At 49.0% G+C, this 17,752-nt stretch overlaps 1 protein-coding gene across 1 annotated transcript in view; it reads left to right on the top strand.

The window, feature by feature from the left end:
* The window catches only part of ME3 (malic enzyme 3), a 104,606-nt gene that overhangs the window by 43,743 nt on the left and 43,111 nt on the right, over positions 1-17,752 (top strand). The window contains exons 4-5 of the mRNA XM_082626456.1: positions 6,606-6,767; positions 16,297-16,400. Coding sequence (XP_082482582.1) covers positions 6,606-6,767; positions 16,297-16,400 — 266 coding nt within the window. The remainder of the gene's footprint in view (positions 1-6,605; positions 6,768-16,296; positions 16,401-17,752) is intronic.

The following is a 17,752-nucleotide window of genomic DNA, read 5'->3' on the forward strand; positions in this document are numbered from 1 at the left end:
AGCAATTATACTCCAATAAAGATATTTAAAAAAAAAAAAAAGAGTGCTTCTGAAACCCCCCAGGTGGGTCTTGGAGAAGCGGTAGGGTAGGGGCGTGACTTTTCTCAGATGAGCAAGCTGGTGTTAAGTGGTACCCACAGTCATCCACAAGTAACTGATGATGCCACCCAGAGCCCTGCTGCTGAGCCATCGCTTCCCCAGCTTCTGAATAGGGCAGGCAGGCAGAGTTTTTCAAGGCACAGGTATCTCTGGACCCTGATGTTGTTGGCTGGAGGGGAGGGGTAGTTCAGAGAAGCTTCTGAAACAACTCACAAGATAAAAGCTGAGTTTCTGTGGCTTCCCAGCCAGAAAGCGGAACTGCAAACTGAGATGTAATAGGAGTAGGCTGTGAGGGAAGTGAGGCCAAAGCTCAGGTCTTGGGGACCATGAAGTTTTGTGGGCCCCTCTTGCTCCGGGAGGACGGGCCAGCCTGACCCACCCAGAGCTTTCCAGCGTAAATCACAAAGGGGAGTGAGAACTGCTTTTCTGACTCTTTCCCACAGAGACCATTTCCCGGAGCCAGGAGGAATGATCAGCTCAGAAAAGCCCTCCCAAGCTTTCCCAAGGTCCTAAATCTCTTCTTCATCCCAGTCCCAGCAGCTTTGGGGAGGAGGTGCTGGGAGGTGGCCGAGTACTGGAGCCAAAGGAGCATCCCCTGCCTCTGGGCACCAGCCACTTAGGCCTTTAAACTTGGACCAGATGTTAGTGCTAATTGCCTGCCTGTCATGCACACACCCACCATGGGTTAAACCCCACTCGGTGTTAGCAGTTGGATTTCCTGGGAAACATTCTCTGAGATGGAGATTTGCATATTAGGCAGTGCTCTTGGGATCAACACCTCTAGAAGGAAAGGAAGCAGGACAGGGAAAAGGGAGAGAGGGTGGGCTAAGTGGGAGCCATCGGAAGACCCAGCTGAGTGCACTAGGAGGCTCATGAGCAGGGATGGTCCTTCAGAGCCATCCTGAGTTGCGCCAAGGGATCTGGGCCTTGGTACCCCTGCGTCCATCATTCATTGGTTGTGGGCTGCTGCCCTGGGAACGGGGTATGACTTTGGTCAAGGTGGCTCTCTTCAGTTGAGGAAAGTCCCAGAATAGGCTCATAGCTGAGGGTACCACTGGGGGAATAACCCCTTCGTTCCTAAAAGGGGAATCTGGGCGGCACAGCACCCTGTCCACCTCACCAGCATTCTGCTAAGTGCTCAACACAGACTAACTCACTGACTTCTCCCAGTGACCCTCCAAGAGGCAGGGGTTGTTATCATCCTCATTTTATAGACAAGGAGGCTGAGAGGTTAGCTCAGCTTTGCTCATGAGGGATGGAACCAAGATGTGAGACCACGGACTGTGCATTACTTATGTTGTGGAGAGAGAGACAAAAGGAGGAGGCAAGGGATGGATAAGCGGGAAGGAAGGAACAGCAGGAGGAAGGAGAGGGCCTCAATCCAAGGAAACCAGAGCCAGAGCAAGCAAGGAAGCGTGATCCTCCGATCAGTCCTGGGTCAGCCCCATTGGGTCCACCTAGGCTGAGGGAGGTGGCAGTAAGTCAGAAGCTAGGCAGACAGAGAAGGATGGGCCGCACCATCCCTCAGTCGTCTGAATCTCCTCCTCGCCATCTGAAGTACTACAGAGGGGTTATGAGTTGTAAAAGCCATCCTAACAAGGCAACTGTGATCCAGTCCACTGGTAGCTATTGCTGGGCTCTAAAACCCCAGGATGCTGCTCAAGTTTGCCCTCAGCCTCTTGACCCTGACTTCTCCAGTGACCCACAGCTCTAGCTCCACTGACGTCACAAAACAGGAGGCAGCGTCTTCTCTCTGAACTTGCCCATCTGCTCCAGTTCTGAATTCAGTCCCATGGAGAAGAGCCTTTGCTCTCTGTGTTGGATCTACGACATTGTCCATCGGTTCCTGAGTTCATATCACATTGCAGGCCCCAAGCTAAGTGCTAACGAATCAAAGAGGACGAGACCCTTTACTTGCCCTTAAAGAGTTGCTACGAAAGACAAGGAAATGTATATAACTATAATACAAGGAAGAAAGGGATAGGTGCTGTGGGAGAGGAAAACGCTATAGGAATGCAGAGTTGGGAGTGATAACTTCCAGAAGGGAAGCTTCATGGACGGAAGTGCCTTTTGAATTGTTCCTTGAAACATGCAAGGATGGTAGCGTTTGGATCAAGGAGGTATAGGGACTGAGGTGTAAAATGGCGTGTAGTCAAGAAAACACACACTTTATAAAGATTCACAGCATTTCAGTTTGGATGCAGCGTGGAGTGGATAAAGGGGAAATTCAAAGAGCAGATTGGGCATAGACCACAGAAGGCCTCAAATGTCAGTCGGGGATGTTTGAGCTTTATTTTATAGGCATCAGGAGCCATTGGAGGTTTGGAAGCAAGAACGTGACAAATCTGGGTGTGCTTTGGAAAAATGAAGTGGAGTAGGGAGACTCCAAGAATAGAAAGACCAAGCAGGGGACCACTAAAGTGGTCAAGTGAGACGCAGATGGGCTGGTCTAAGGTTAGCAATAGAGATGAAGATCATGAAACAGGTGAGAAAAATTGAAGCAGGTCAAATCAGCAGAACTTGGTGACCAATTGACTGTGGTTGACTGATGACAGAAGAAGTCAAAGTAGATTGGACAGTTTTGAGCCTGGGAGATAGGAGGTAACAGAGCGAGGGAGGACAGCAGAAGTGGAAAGTTGAAAAGGAGAAAAAGGGAAAAGCAGACTCATTTGGTAAAGGACTTGGAGGATTGGAGAGGACTATTGGACATTCAAGTGGCGATCTCTGGCAGATGGTGAGCTGTAAGTGTTTGCTTAGAGATGACAGTATTTGCCATTGGAATGAATGACAATGTCAAGGTTAGAATGCTGTTGAGTTTCTCATGGCCAGACTTTCTTAAAAGCTGCCAAGGTCTCCCCTTGGTTTCCTTTTCATTCACTCATTTAACAGATATAATTGTTGCATGGCCTTTCTATGGTGAGGCTGAACTAAAGAGAGATGAAACAATGAAAAATTCTACTATGTAATCTTTGCCCCAAATAATAACCATCAATATAATCATACAAGCAGTGACCATTTGCCAATCACTTACAAGGCACAAGGCACCTGGTTAAAATGAGACACTTATTATTTCATTTCATCTTTACAACAAGCTGAGGAGTTGAACATTATTATTGTTCCCATTTTATGGAAAATTAAAACTCAGAAAAGTTATCTGATGACCCAAGATAACATATTGGTGGGTTATCAAGGAACCTAGATCCAAATACTGGTTATCAGACGCCAAAACCCCTGCCATTAACCTTTAGGCTATTTGGTGAGATTAAATGGACATTTTTAAAAATGTTAAATAAAGGGCTTCCCTAGTGGCGCAGTGGTTGAGAGTCTGCCTGCCGATGCAGGGGACACGGGTTCGTGCCCCGGTCCGGGAAGATCCCACATGCTGCGGAATGGCTGGGCTCGTGAGCCATGGCCGCTGAGCCTGCGCATCCAGAGCCTGTGCTCCACAACGGGAGAGGCCACAACAGTGAGAGGCCCACGTACCACAAAAAAAAAAAAGTTAAATAAGAACCCAAATGCTATCACCATCAGATTTTTAAATTGCACCTATGCAGGGCTTGGCAAGCAGTAGGTACTTAATAAATGTTTGCAGAAGGCAGGCAGGCAGACAGGAAGGTTGAGCAGGCCAGGTGTGTGGTAGATACAGCAAGTGCCAGGAGAAATCACATTGGGTTGTAACGGGCAGGATTTGCACTGCTGGAGAAAGAGCAGAAAGAGACAGGAATATAGAGGCTGAGAGGCTAGAGACTACTGGTGAATTCAGAGTGTGTCTGATGGGAGTGAGGCGAGTTCTGCTAGAGGGGGCAATTGTGTGTAGAGTTTCAGAAGGTATGTTGGGTTCCTGTCATTAAAGAGATAAGCCTTTTGGACTCTATTTTATGGAGTTAGAAGTAACTAAAGGCCTTTGAGCCTGGTTGTGAAGCTGTTGCAATAATCCAGCCATTAGCACTACAGGATGGAGAGTGGATGACAGATGGAGGTGAGACATGCCCTCAGAGCAATCAGGCATGTAGTCAGGCACCTTTGGACATCCCCAGGCTGGGAGGGTGGCCCTGCAGAGCCCCGCTACCATCTTTTTTTTTTTTTTTTTTTTTGGCCACACTGCGCGGCATGCGGGATCTTAGTTCCCCAGCCAGGGGTCGAACCCATGCCCCCTGCGTTGGGAGCGTGGAGTCTTAACCACCAAACTGCCAGGGAAGTCCCCCTGCTACCATCTTGAAAGGCCTCAGAGTTATAAGGAGAACACCCTGGAGTCGTAGCTGATTTCCTCTGTTGAACTCTGTGTCACGCACTGCCCCTCAGCAGAGAGAAATCTAAGAGAATGGGAACCAGAATAAGGAGGCTTTGATTAGGAGAGATGGTAGAGAAATGCCCAGAGTTTGGGCACTGAGGGGTAGCATGAAGGCACAGGCTTCACTAGGGAGAGCTGCCAGCAGGGGGTCAGAGGCTGCGGAGAGGGTGGCACCAAGGTGGGACAGGACTTTGCCAAGAGCACAGGTGCTTTTTCCCAGCCCAGTGGGGTTGTAGAAAGAGCCCTGAACCAGGTACCCGAAGCCTGATTAGAATCTCGATTTGCCACATACACAAGCAAGGTGCCCTTGGTAAGTCATCTAATATTTCTAAGATAACCGATGTGGAAACATCCAGCGCAGTACCTGGCGGTTGGCTGATACTTAACAAATATGTACAGAGCGTGAAGGTCCAGGAGCTTCAGTTTGCTCACCTGTGAAACACAGATAACTATCCCAGATGGGCTTCCCTGCCAGGGCGGGGGAGGAGCAAGTGAGATGCAGGACGGGGACACTCGCCCTAGAGGCAGGAGACCAATCTAAGGGGGACAGCACGACCTTCCTGGGTCCGCTGCACTCTCCAGAGCCCCCTTTCCAGCAGTGGAGGTGTGGTTTTACGAGCCTCTACACCTGTTTCTACCAAAAGGCAGCACAGCCCTGTGTGCTCTCACCCTGGGAGAGAGAAGATTCCATGGAGCCTGTGGGTGCTGGATCATAAACCCTCCCCAGTAGGAGTGGGTCTTCGTCTCTTTATCGCCGGTGCCCACCACTGTACCTGCGTGGAGTAAACTGACCTCTACGGTGCCCATGGCACCACGCTTGGGGCCAACCAGGACAGCCACAGCTCAGAGCTGATCCTAAGTCCTGACCCAAAGCTGGTTCCAGTGGAGGGCTGGGTGACCCCATAAACTCCACTCATTTAGAGATGGAGGGAACCAGTGCTGGAGAGCCAGTTGAGGTGACCTATAAACAACTTCACCATCACCCTGGTGGGTTCTTCTTAGACTGACATTCAGGGCCCCTTGCAATCTGACTTTCCATTCTCTCCTTTCGTGGGGCCTGAACCCACACACACAGCCTACCTTCTCCCCACTTCTACCCTGAACCTTTTTCCTTTTGCATCAAGTACCTTTCTCCCCAGCTGTACCCCTAATGGATAATCTCCACCTGTCCAAGATGTGGCACGTGTGTCCCCTCATCTAAGAAAGGTTGTCCTACAGGAGGTACCTCTCCCTTCTCTCAATCTCTGCTGCCCTTGAGCTGTTCCGCTGCCCTCACACTTTCCCCCCAGAGTCAGTATAACTATACATGTTCCATCTCTCTTTTGCCCACTAGTCCTTTAGAGGGCTGGGTCCACACATTCTTGTTTTTATAGATGAGCAAACTGATCCTCCTTCCCCCAGGATTTGGCACACTGTCTTTTGCAAAGTAGGTGTTTCATAAAGATGTATTAAATGAACGAATGAGGGAATGAATAGCTGTCATTATCATATGATTATTCCTGTCATCACTATCAGCTCCATCAGCATCTGTTAATTCACAGTAGGTAAGCCTGGAACTAGTACTATTGTCTAGTACCTACTATGCCTTCGGTGAGTTTTTGCCAAAACACAAAGATAATCCCAGGACAGCTTGAGAACCCTCCTGGTTTCACGTGGAATAGTGACCCTAGCAGATGTCACAAGGAGCTCTGTTTTTTGCAGATTGGATTTATTACACATAAATTGGATTTATTACCCTGTTCCTGCTCCTCCGGAACAGGGCGGAGAGCACATATATGGGTCTCTAAACCCTGGGGCTGTAGTAGCAGCAGAAACACTTGTTTTATTATCTCCTTTCATTCTGCCTTCCCACCCTGTCCCCGGCCCCAGATCTCAAGCTGAGAGAGTCCGCTTAATTTCTTTGAGGGAGAATGACTCGGTGTGGGTTCCCTCCGGCTGTTCCTGCAGGAACAGAACCTCGGAATGCAGGCCGGTGTCTTTCCATCCTCTCACCTCGGCGGGGTTTCTCTCCAGCCCTGCCAGAAAGGGGAGGGGATGGGGGAAGGGCTCACCGCCTGCAGTTGAAAGAATCCTTTGGCCTTATCCCAGACAAGCTGTTTCATCCCGCAGCAGAGGCGGTGGGCGTCCAGTCGGCAGGCCTGACATGCTGTACAAATGAGCACTTTGTCACAGGAGGTGCTGTCCCTGATTGATGGCGTCCTGCTTTGTCTTTCAGGCTGTGGTGGTGACTGATGGGGAGCGCATCCTGGGCCTGGGAGACCTGGGCTGCTACGGCATGGGTATCCCCGTGGGCAAGCTGGCCCTGTACACGGCGTGTGGAGGCGTCAACCCGCAGCAGTGCCTCCCTGTCCTGCTGGATGTGGGCACCAACAACGAGGTAACGCGCTGCCTGGGCCGGGAGCCAGAGGGTGGCAGCTGGGATGGCGTGGGGAGCACCTCTGTGTGGTGGTTCTGTTTACAAAGCATCGGGCCATTTCATTCTGGGGTCCCCGCTGCCAAGACACTTCCCCTACATGGCTGTGATGCCAGGACCTCTCTCCTCCCTGGTTGCCCATCGCACTCTCCCAGTCCCATCCTCTCCCCCCAGCCCCTGCTGGGTCTTCTTGCTCCCCTACCTCCTGCCAAGGTACCCCCCTGCGTGGGCTTTCTGTGCTTCCTTGTCCCGTGTCCCTAGGCAGCTTCCATTGCCCTCATGGCCTCTCTCTGATCCGTGAGTGAAGGAAGCCGCTGAGGCGAGAGTGGCTGCTGGGCTGTGTTTTTCAGCATTTTAGAGGCCAGCTACCCCTGTAAAAGGATTAAAACTCAAAGCACCAGGACCAAGGGCTGAAATGTCTGGATCAGGCAGATGAGCATCCTGCAAACCCAGGGAGAGAAACTGACCCGAGCTGTGGCTGAGAGCCACCTGCAGGCTTCCAGGAGGTTTAGGATTTAAGTAGCTCAAACCCCAGCCAAGAGTTTGTCTGCTCTGGGTACCACCACGCTGGGTCACGGTGTTTGTGCATGTCTGCAGTTCTCAGCTCTGTGTCTCTGTATCATGAACATAAAAGAATTTCTTCTTGGTGATATTTATCTCTGGGTTTAAAATCAGCGCACGTGCATCTGAGAAAAACGTTTTCTCATGTTCATTGAGAAAACTCCAGAGAAGCATTAAAAATAAAATATTAGTCACACAGCCAGTAATAATCATTGTTTACAATTTGGGATTTTTCTTTCCAGCCTTATCCCTCTGAAACGTTTACAGAAACAAAATTGAGTTTATATTGCATATCCAGTTTTATATCCTGCTTTTTTAAGTGTAATGTATGTCATGAGTTTTCTCCCAGGTCACTAGGCATTATTCCACAATGTCATTTTCATAGCTGCCTGGCGTATCACAATTCACGTAAGAAACCCTCCACTCTTGGACATTTAGGTTGTTTCTAGTCTTCTTGCAAATATAATTGTGCTCTGATACCCGTTTTTGCAGATCAGTCTTTCCATCTCTGATGATTTCCCAAGGATAAATTCCTAGAAAAGGAAATATTGAAGCAAAGGGAATGGTCGTTTTTTAGATTCTCGATTCATATTGTCAAAAAGCTTACACTTATTTGCATTCTGAGTTGATCCTTCTCTAGAAAACTTGTTGTGACTCTGTATGGCCTCCTTCCTCCCTGGATGCCACACAACATCCTCATTTCTAAACAAGAACAAGCACTGTAGCCTCTAATGAGAAGTGATGCTTATTCAGGCTTCATCCACAGATACGGTCAAATGAAGGAGCAGCAGACAGACCTGGCTTCAGAGCTGAGAACTCACGGGGGTGGGAGGGGGATGAGGGAGGACAAGAAGAGCACGAGAAGTGCTGGCCCGGGAAGCAGGGACCCTGGTCCCGGTACCCCTGACAGCCGGGTGAGTCCCTGTACCTGTCTAGATACCATCCCCTCTGGTACAATTAGGGCCTGGACCAGAAAGTTACTAGGTATTCTCCCAGTGCTAAATCTCTTCTCCATATGCCTCCCCACCAGCCTAGGAGAAGGGAGGCTGCATGGTGGCACAGCCTTATAGCTGCTCATTAAGACCCATCTTCAAGGTCTGCTCTGCACTGTGGTTCCCCTCCTCAGCCACACGCCTGGGTTTTGCTGAAATTGTCCCTCAGCCACAAAGGACATGTGTGGAACCGCACAAACGTGGATGAGTATAGCAAACTTTATGTTAAGTTATTATTCCCATCCATCACCTCCTGCCATGTTCCAGCTGGATTTGTTTGAGACCATCTCTCTCTCTCTCTCTCTCTCTCTCTCTCTCTCTCTCTCTCTCTCTCCAGAAAGCTGGCTCTAGGCAAGAAGTGGAACGGCTTGAGACTGATTCTTAGGCCACTGCATCCCTTGGAAGGGTGTTGGTTGCCTCTAGCAGATGCCTTAGATCCTTTATCACTGAAGGTCCAGCACTCAGCAATGATGTGCTAAAGTTTAGAGTTAGTGCCAACTTGTAGCAAACCCACCAGAGAAGATGGTGAGAAACTATGAGTAATCAGGGCTGGGCCCTTTTCACAGACCACCCTGTTTCATCCTGACAATAACCCTGTGAGTGGAGCTCAGTTATTACCCTCTTTTTACAGCTGAGGAAACTGAGGCCCAGAGAGATTAATTGGCCCAAGAAGATCTGCTGAAGTGGCAGGAGTGGGTCCTAATCCACATGAGCGCTCCTCTCCCCACACCATACCACACTGCCTGCCCGGGTTTTTGTTGCTTTATGAGTAAAGATTATGTCTTGACTTTTAGAATTCTTATTACTAAAGTAACTTTAAAACATTATTCAAAATTTTAAAAGGAGAAGGAAATGGTATTTCTCCCACTATGCTACGTTTGTGCTCCTGTCCGATGTTTCTCTGTGCGTATACATAGATGTAGTTACAATATTACCTAATTAATCCTACTGTGCCCCTAATTTTGTTCTGATTTCTTCAATGAGGATTATTTTGTGGGCACTTTTCTCTTTACTTATTTTTTTTAAGTTTATGAAGTGTTTAGTAGGTGGCAGGCATTCTGCTAGGCTGAGGGAGATAAATGAGAGCCAGGCGTGGGTGGAATCTTTCAGTTGTCAGTGTTTCAACATTGTCACCTAATTGATCATTTTAATGGCTCATGTGTTACATCTCCTCAAAGTGTCTGCCTCTCCCCCCTGGGGCTTTTGGCCTCTGCCTCAGCTCTCCCTCCTGGGTGTGGAAGGGAGAGAGTTTTGGAAGGACCAGAGGATTCCCCAGCTGAGGGGACAGGGCACAGCCTGACCCGCCATGCAACACCACAGGCCCGAGAGAAAGCAGTGTTCCGCACGCCCAGTAAGACCTATGCCAGCACCTGCAGTGGCCAGGCATAGTTCTGGGCCCTTGTACATTTCAATCTCATTTCATTCTCTCTTTTTTTTAAAAATATTTATTTATTTAATTTATTTATTTAATTTATTTTTTTGGCTGCGTCAGATCTTAGTTGGGGCACACAGGATCTTCGTTAAGGCATGCGGGATCTTTATTGTTGAGGTGCATGGGCTCTTTGTTGTGGTGCTCAGGCTTCTCTCCAGTTGTGGCATGCGTGTTTTCTTTCTCTAGTTGTGGCACGTGGGCTTAGTTGCCCCGTGGCATGTGGGATCTTAGTTCCCCAACCAGGGATCGTACCTGCCTCCCCTGCATTGGAAGATGGATTCTTTACCACTGGACCACCGGGGAAGTCCCTCAATCTCATTTCGTTCTCACACCAGCTGTATGAGATATTGTTCTCCCCTTTTTACAGATGAGGGAACTGAGATTGACACACATTAACTACTTACTTCAGGTCACACAGCTCGAGATTGACACACGTTAACTACTTACTTCAGGTCACACGGCTCTAAGTGTTGGAGCTGGGATTTGAACCCAGGTCTCTCTGGCACCAGAGTGGCCTTGTCTACTGTGGCACACTGCTCCAAGATGTCAAGTATTTGTGTCACAGACTGGGTAATGAAGACTGAGAAAGTAGGTGTTTCACACAGTCTGTGTTCCATGGACACTCAGGATCAAACTAGGGCACACCAATGCCATTTTCACAGCCCTCCCCCACAAAGAAAGGTGAACTCCCGCCAGACCTTCTTCAAGAAAGTTACAAACAGGCCAACATTGGGAAGACGGAAGACAATGATTTCTCTCTTTTCAAATGCATTGACTATGTGATCCTCCACACTAGAGTTCTTTTTTAAAAATAATCAGTTTGCAAGATTTTTCCCCTAGAAGTCTGGGGGCACATCTCTCACCCAGAGCAAGCCACAGCAACAGGAGAGGGAGGCTCTGCCTTGCAACTTCCGTCTTACATGGCAGTGCAGGGAGGGTGCTGCTGTGAAGGCTTTAGTTTCAGAACAACTAGACCATCTGTGTGTATGTCTCTATAAAAAACTCCTGAGGCAAAAGGAGCTTTAATCAGAGTCAAAGAAAACACCCTTCCAGGTTTCCTGTTGAAGGAAAACATCTGCTATCTACAGCCCTGAAACTCTGAGTCACTTTTACCTGCCGACACCAAAGAGGTTTGGAAAAATAAATATGTGAGACGTGATCCCAGGAAGGAGGGACATCCCGTGATGAAGTTCCAAAGGGCCAGGGGAGGGAGCCCCGCCCAGTTAGGGCACCTGCTCCGGCCCTCCCTCCCTTGTGTCTGTGTGTGGATTGGTTTGTACATCTTGTTTCATATACACACAGCAGAGTCACAGACTGTTCACATTAGATATCATACTTACTAGATATTACATACAAATACTTCTCACTCAACCCCCTTGTTTCACATGGGAAAAGGGGCCCCAGGGCAGAAATGGCTTCCGCCAGGTTTGAGTCCAAACCCAGTGTTTGTCCCATTCTGTGCTAAAGGTTCTGTGGGACAACCCAGGGCTTGGCTTCTCCTGCGGAAGTCTTGAGCCTCAGTGGATTTTCCTCTCAAGGAGATGCTGTGAAAGTCTCTGTGGACATGACTAAAGAGGGGGATGGAGGGGACAGATTATCAGCAGAGCCTGGTAGACTGTACCTTGGGTGTTACTGGTTGCTGAGGCAGCGTGGGATTGCCCACAGAGCTGGGTATGGAAGGGTTCCTTACACCTGGCCAGATTGTCTTTATTGCAGCTCATAAATAGTCAGCATTCACCCGTGTTACCATCGGGCACAGGCTCTCTGTGCACATGTGACCAGTGAAGGGACCCTTCCTAGGATCTTTGTAGCTTACCCTTGGGTTTAACTGAGCTTCCAGACAAATACATGGTGGGCATAACTGTCACCCAGAGGGGGAAAGTGCACCGTGTCCACACCGTGAACCCAATCCCATGACCTCCCCAGACCCCCACATGCTCTCTGAGTAACATCTTCATGTGCCTGTTGCTCTGCAAGATAAATATTTTTCCAGACCAAGAGGTTCGTCTATCTTCCAGCTTAAACCCAGTGCTCAATGATATGGCAAGTGAAGACGAGCCAGCCATTTTGCCTTCCATGACGTTTAGTCTGCAAGATTTTTCACCTTAGAAAGAGCCAGGCACACAGCCATGGAGGGTCTATTCAACTCCCACAGCAGAGGAGGAAGCTCTGGTTCATCTGCTTTGGATAGAGCCTTAACCTGAAGGCTTACTTAGTGCCAACGGGAACTTGGCAACTACCTAGCAGAGGGGAAGCAGCAGGCTCAGAGGTGAGGAAGCTGATCCCACCTGGGAAGACCCCCTGCTCTAGAAGCTGTCATTTCCACCCTGTGGCTTCCACCAAATTCGTTTTGTGACCTTAGGCAGTTCATTTAACCTTTCTGGGTCTCGAAAACTCATTTGGAGGAAGCCGAACCAAGTGATTTCTAAGACTTTCCTAGTTCTTCATTCAGCATCTCCTTAGCCCAGTCCTAGAATAAATGCAACTCACATCAGTAAACACTGTTTGATGGCCTGCCATGCGCCAGCACTGTAAACATCACTAGGGAGATGCACACGAATAAGGACCCTTTCCTCAAAGAGCTTGCATTATGCGGTAGAGATCATTACTATCCCTATCGGACAGAGAAGTGAAATGAAGCAGGGACAAGTACCCAAAGTCGCAGAGCTAGTTAAGTGGCAGAGCCTGAATTCAAACCCAGGTGTGTCCGATTCCAAAGCCCAGAGCCCCTTCTGATTCGAAAACCACACTGTCCTGAGGGTGCTCCAGGAGAGCATCTGACCAGGGCCACTGGGCCTGGCAGTGCCCTTTCCTCTGCGGCACACTGCCTCCCAGCCTCAAGATTCCTTCTGCCTCTCTTGATGGGGTTACCAGATTTAGCAAAGAAAAATACAGGATGCAAGTTACATTTAAATTTCGGATAAATAGCTAATCATTTTTTAACGTAAGTATGTTCCATGCAAAACTTGGGACATATTTATACTAAATATATATATATATATCCTATCTGAAATTCACATTTACCTGGGTGTCCTGTATTTTATCTGGCAACACTGCCTTCTGAAAACTCTTTTTAACATTTATGTGAGGAAGTCCAGGATAGAGGAGAATGCCAGGGGAGGGTCCAGGCCAGTTCATAGTCCCACGCCTTGGTGGCAGTCATTCTTATAACCAATCACTCAGTGGGACACAGTGTAGAACGTGGATTTCTTGTTCCATGTGGTACCAAGACAGTGTGGAAGCTCCACCCTCTGCTGTTTTTGAGAAGTCATTTTCCCTCCTGACAAAGGAAAGCCAGCTGGCTGGAGATGTGGACACGGTCTTTCCCCAGACCCCATTCAGGCTGTCACTGCTCCCCAGCCTGGTCTACAGGACCAGCTGGACCTTCCAGCCACGATTGGACTCCTCCAGGAGGACCAGGGAGGGGGTCAAGAGCCAAACCCACATTCCCTGGTCCCCACAATGTCAAATGATGGGGTAGAAAGGGCGCTGTCATGAGACCCAGTCAAAGCAAGACTCAGTTTCAGCTTAGATATTTTCTGGCTGTGTGAGTTTGGGCAATTTATTTAAACCCTTGAACTCTACCTTCCTCACCTGTAAAATGGGCATGAAAGTATGTAAGACAGAAGGATCAAACTACTTTTGATTCAGAAGGAGTGAATTACCTGAAAGTTCTGTACAAGTATAAGAAGCTATATTTTCGTGTCATCTCCATATAGAAACTTTCTTCCCAATTTTTTGGAGTGCTTAGTTTTGAAGTATTTCAGATATAAAACATTTTATTATAAATAAAATAAATATTATAAAATATCAGGACTTTTTTTAAAGCTTCTTATGGTCACCTTTATATCTCAGTAGTACCTCATTAGTGTTGACCTTTCATCTTAAGTGCAGATATACTGAGAAATTTTTGGAAAATCCTAAAATTCTTCAGTACCACTGGAGAATTGGACCTGCCCCAGAAACCGTGTATGCAGCACTGAGAAATCCACTTTTGGCAGCCTAATGCACTACTGAACCAATCTGTGACTTGGAAACATTACAGATTATAATTTACCGTGGACCCTTTCACCTCTATAAGAACCAAAAAATGAATATTTTCTGCAAATGCCAAGAGTTAGACTATTTTTATCATTTGTGTGTATGCCCTTTGCAGGCTGTTCGTATGTTTCAGACAGTTGAAATTGTGATATCTGTGCAATTTTGTATCCTGCTTTTTTCATTTTGAATAATCTCATACACATTTGTCCAGGTGGCTGCATAGTCTTAAAAGCCACCAATTTCAATGACTGCCTAGTTGTCCATCTAGTTGTTACATCATCATTTACTTCCTTGATCCCCCTTGGCTGGATGTTTGCTGCCTCTAAGTGACTTTTAGATGATCACTTTGAAAGTGGCCTGTGGAAGGGTAGGCACCATATATGTCCCACTCTCGTCCTTTGGTCACACACACACGCTCACACACACACACACACAACTGCCAGGGCAGGGTCCTAAACAATCTCAAGGATGCATAACCCAGGAGGCAAAGAGATTGAGAAAAGAAGTTTAGACCTTACCGTCTTTCTGATGTAGCCGTGTGGTTCCTTGGAGAAAGCGCTAAACCCACCTCAGATGCTGTGGACCCATAACTGGGGGTGAGGGGTTGAGAAGGCAGGTATTTCCTGGTCTTTTCTGTCCACTGTACCTTTGCCCTGTCACCTCCTATAAGACAATATGGAGCTAGAATGGTGTCCTAAGCAAGAATAAGCCACCTAAGCAGCCTGGCTCGGTGGTTAAGACCATGGGCTCTGGAGCTGGCAGCCGTGAGCTTGAATCCAGATTCTTCCACTTACTAGCCCAAGAAAGAGGCGGCTATTTAACCTCGCTGTGGCTTCCCCTCCCTCAGCAGTATCTGACACATTAGCAAACACTGTGAAAGTCAAAGCTGCTGCCATTACTTTACAGCATATGTTATGATTCACAAAGCTCTTTCACGTGTATTATTTCATTTCCTCATCACGATCACTCTGTGCAGGTGGTATTTTATCTCCATTTGACAGATGAGAAGAAGGCTCTGAGAGGTCACGTAATTTGCCTGAGGTCACACAGCTTGTCAGTGGTGGAGGTGAGACTTGACTCTGAGCCCCTTGAGGGCAGGACCCATGACATCCTTGCCTCTGAATCCTGCAGGAGCAGTCCAGATGGAGATGACGATAACACAAAACCTTGACCCCAAGGAGCTCATATTTGTGGTGGCAGGGACACAAAAATAGATCATTTCCAAATACCCGAAAACATAAAATTACTTCCTATTTCTTAAACACACCAGGTCACCAGGTACCTCTTCCTCCTTTCTACCTCCAGCCCCCAACCTTTCTTTCTGCTGATTTCTAAGCCTGGAGAGCCCAGCCCACCTGGCAACATCTGCCCATCTTTTAAAGCCTGACCATTTCTTCCGTGTCACCATCCCCACCCGTTCCCCGGAGGGAATTACTCCACTCCTTCTCTGTGCTGCCAGGTGCTATGCTTTGTGCCGAAGAAATGTCTCTACTCTGTAATAGAGTTTGCTTACTCATCAGCCACCTGCATTAGGCCGTGAGCACCTTAGAGGCAGTGACCGTCCCTTACCTACAAATTCCCTGACAGGCCTGATGGCAGCAGGCATAGAGGGTCAGTAAATGTGTCGTGCACGAATGAGCCCACTGATTTCTGCATAGGGGTGTGTGTGAGGGGTACAGAAGAGGCAGGAGTGGTCATCAGACCGGGGCAGACAGAGAGGATGACCAAACAGCGTGTGAAAGCTGTGACAGAAGAGCTTCAGGAGGTGGAGTGGAGGGGGCACCTAACACAGGCCGGCATTAAGGTGGGCCTCTCTCTTGAATGGAAAGTTCTGGTTGTATCAGGCTATCCTTGTATCCCCAGGGACCAACACAGTGCCAGGCACATGGTAGGTATTCAGTAAGCTTTCACGGAAGGAAGGGAGGGAGGGAGGGAATGTTTTCTAATTTGAGTCCAGGTCATTGACTTTGGACAAGACCCAATACCTCAATCCAGATGTTGCCTGGGGCGATTCTCAGCATGGGCCATTTTATCCCCCAGGGAGACATTTGGCAGAGTCTACAGATCGTTTTGACTGTCACAACTGGGGGTGCTACTGACTTCAAGTGGGAAGAACCCAGAGACACTGCTAAGTATTCTGTCAATACAATATGCGGGTCAGCCTTCACATCAAAGAACTGTCCAGGCCAAAATGTCCATAGTATCACTGTTGAGAAACCCTGAAACGAACCCAGAGCTGCAGCCAGAGGTTGGAAGACTGTATCAGAGAGTTTTGCTTGTTCAAAGCATCCTTGATTCATTCCTAAAGTGTGGACCCCTGGGGGTCTACCCTCCATCAGTGGCTTGGCTTCCAGAACCTTCCAGAGACAGCACCTGGGGAGTGGGGAGCAGCCTCCTCCTTCCCACCCTCCCCCCCTCCTTCCCGCTAACCCAGGACACGTGATGGGACGGATGCTGTCTGTTGCAGGAGCTGCTCAGGGACCCTCTGTACATTGGCCTGAAGCACCGGCGCGTGCGTGGGCAGGAGTACGACGACCTTCTGGACGAGTTCATGCAGGCCGTGACAGACAAGTAAGTGGGTCAGCCTGTCCCTTGTGAAAGAGGACTGTTAAGAGATAGCATGACTAAGTCAACACGGGTTTTGGCAGAGATGCATGCTTTTCCGGATGGTCCGAAAATTCCAACTTGACACCGTGTACTCGCAAATCTCAAAGCCAGATGGGCTCATTCTCTGGGAGAGTCTTTGGGAGCAGAGAAGGGAGGGGAGGGGATGACGGCTAGTTAAGTATCTGCTGTCCTGGGAGGAAAACCCCCTGGGCCAAGCTCTTCTGGGTTCCTGGCAGGAATAGGGATGCTGTTAGCAGTGGGGGAGAGAAGTGTGCCCTTCTGACGGAAGGGCTTGGAAGGCAGCTGGCCACCTTAGTTGTCATTTTCCAGCTCCAAGGACCAGGCAGTATCAATGGGCCACCACCGCAGGCCACACGGGCTGGGCCTGCGAGATTTATGAGGTGTCGTCTCTGCACGGGGGTGCGCCACACTGGCAGCTCCTGCCCCCCTGGCCTGCCCCATCTGTTTGCCATCATTGCCCCCCGCTTCCCCCGCTGAGGCTGGGGTGACATGCTGGCTGTTCTCAAAACAGCCCCCCGCTCTCCCACGCTGAGTCTGACAGGCAAGTCAGTCAAGACTGTCTCAGCAGCTCGGCAGGCCCCCTGCAGAACCAGCAGGTCCCCTTCTCGCTTGAAAACCTCCAGCCTTTCTTGCTGTCCCAAGAGTGCCCAGGTAAGCAGAGCTGGTCTGGACGTCCTTGGCAAAGTACTTCCTTGTCTGAGTTCAGCCCCTTGAACCAGAGCGGTGGGCCGGAGAGAGAGCTGCTGTGGCCTCTGCAGCCCAGGAAGCCTCATCTGGGTGGGCTTTGGGGGTGGGCAAACCAACCCCACACTTCCAGGTCATTGACCTTGGGCAGGTTACTAAACTTTAAAGTCTCCTTACCTGGATTCCTTATCTGGGGATAAGAAGAAAGCATCCGATTGTTGTCGTGTTTTTTGCTTTCATTTGTCAGGATGAGGGAAAGCAATACTGAAGTTATATGGGATGGGGATGATCCTAGAGGAAGGATGAAATTGGTAATGGAGTGTGGGGTGTGGAGGTAGGCATGCTGATAAGCAAGTGGCCAAGAGTCCAGTGCACACCTGGGAGCTTCGTCTTAGGTGGGAGCACAGAGCCCATCCACACAGAGGGAAGGCCGCACCCTGGGCACAGATGCCAGCAGGTGGGTAGATGTTGAGGGGGTGTGTGTGAGAACCCCCTTGGAGGACAAGGTCATCTGCTGAGGGCGAGGATGGGGACAGAGGTTGTGGAGGTTTCAGGTGCAGGAGGTAAGAACTGGCACATCCAAACTAGGGAACTAGAGGCTGGTTGCTGGC

This window comes from Mesoplodon mirus (assembly GCF_964341445.2).
Source record: "Mesoplodon mirus genome assembly, chromosome: 7".
NCBI classification, from domain to species: Eukaryota; Metazoa; Chordata; class Mammalia; order Artiodactyla; family Ziphiidae; genus Mesoplodon; species Mesoplodon mirus.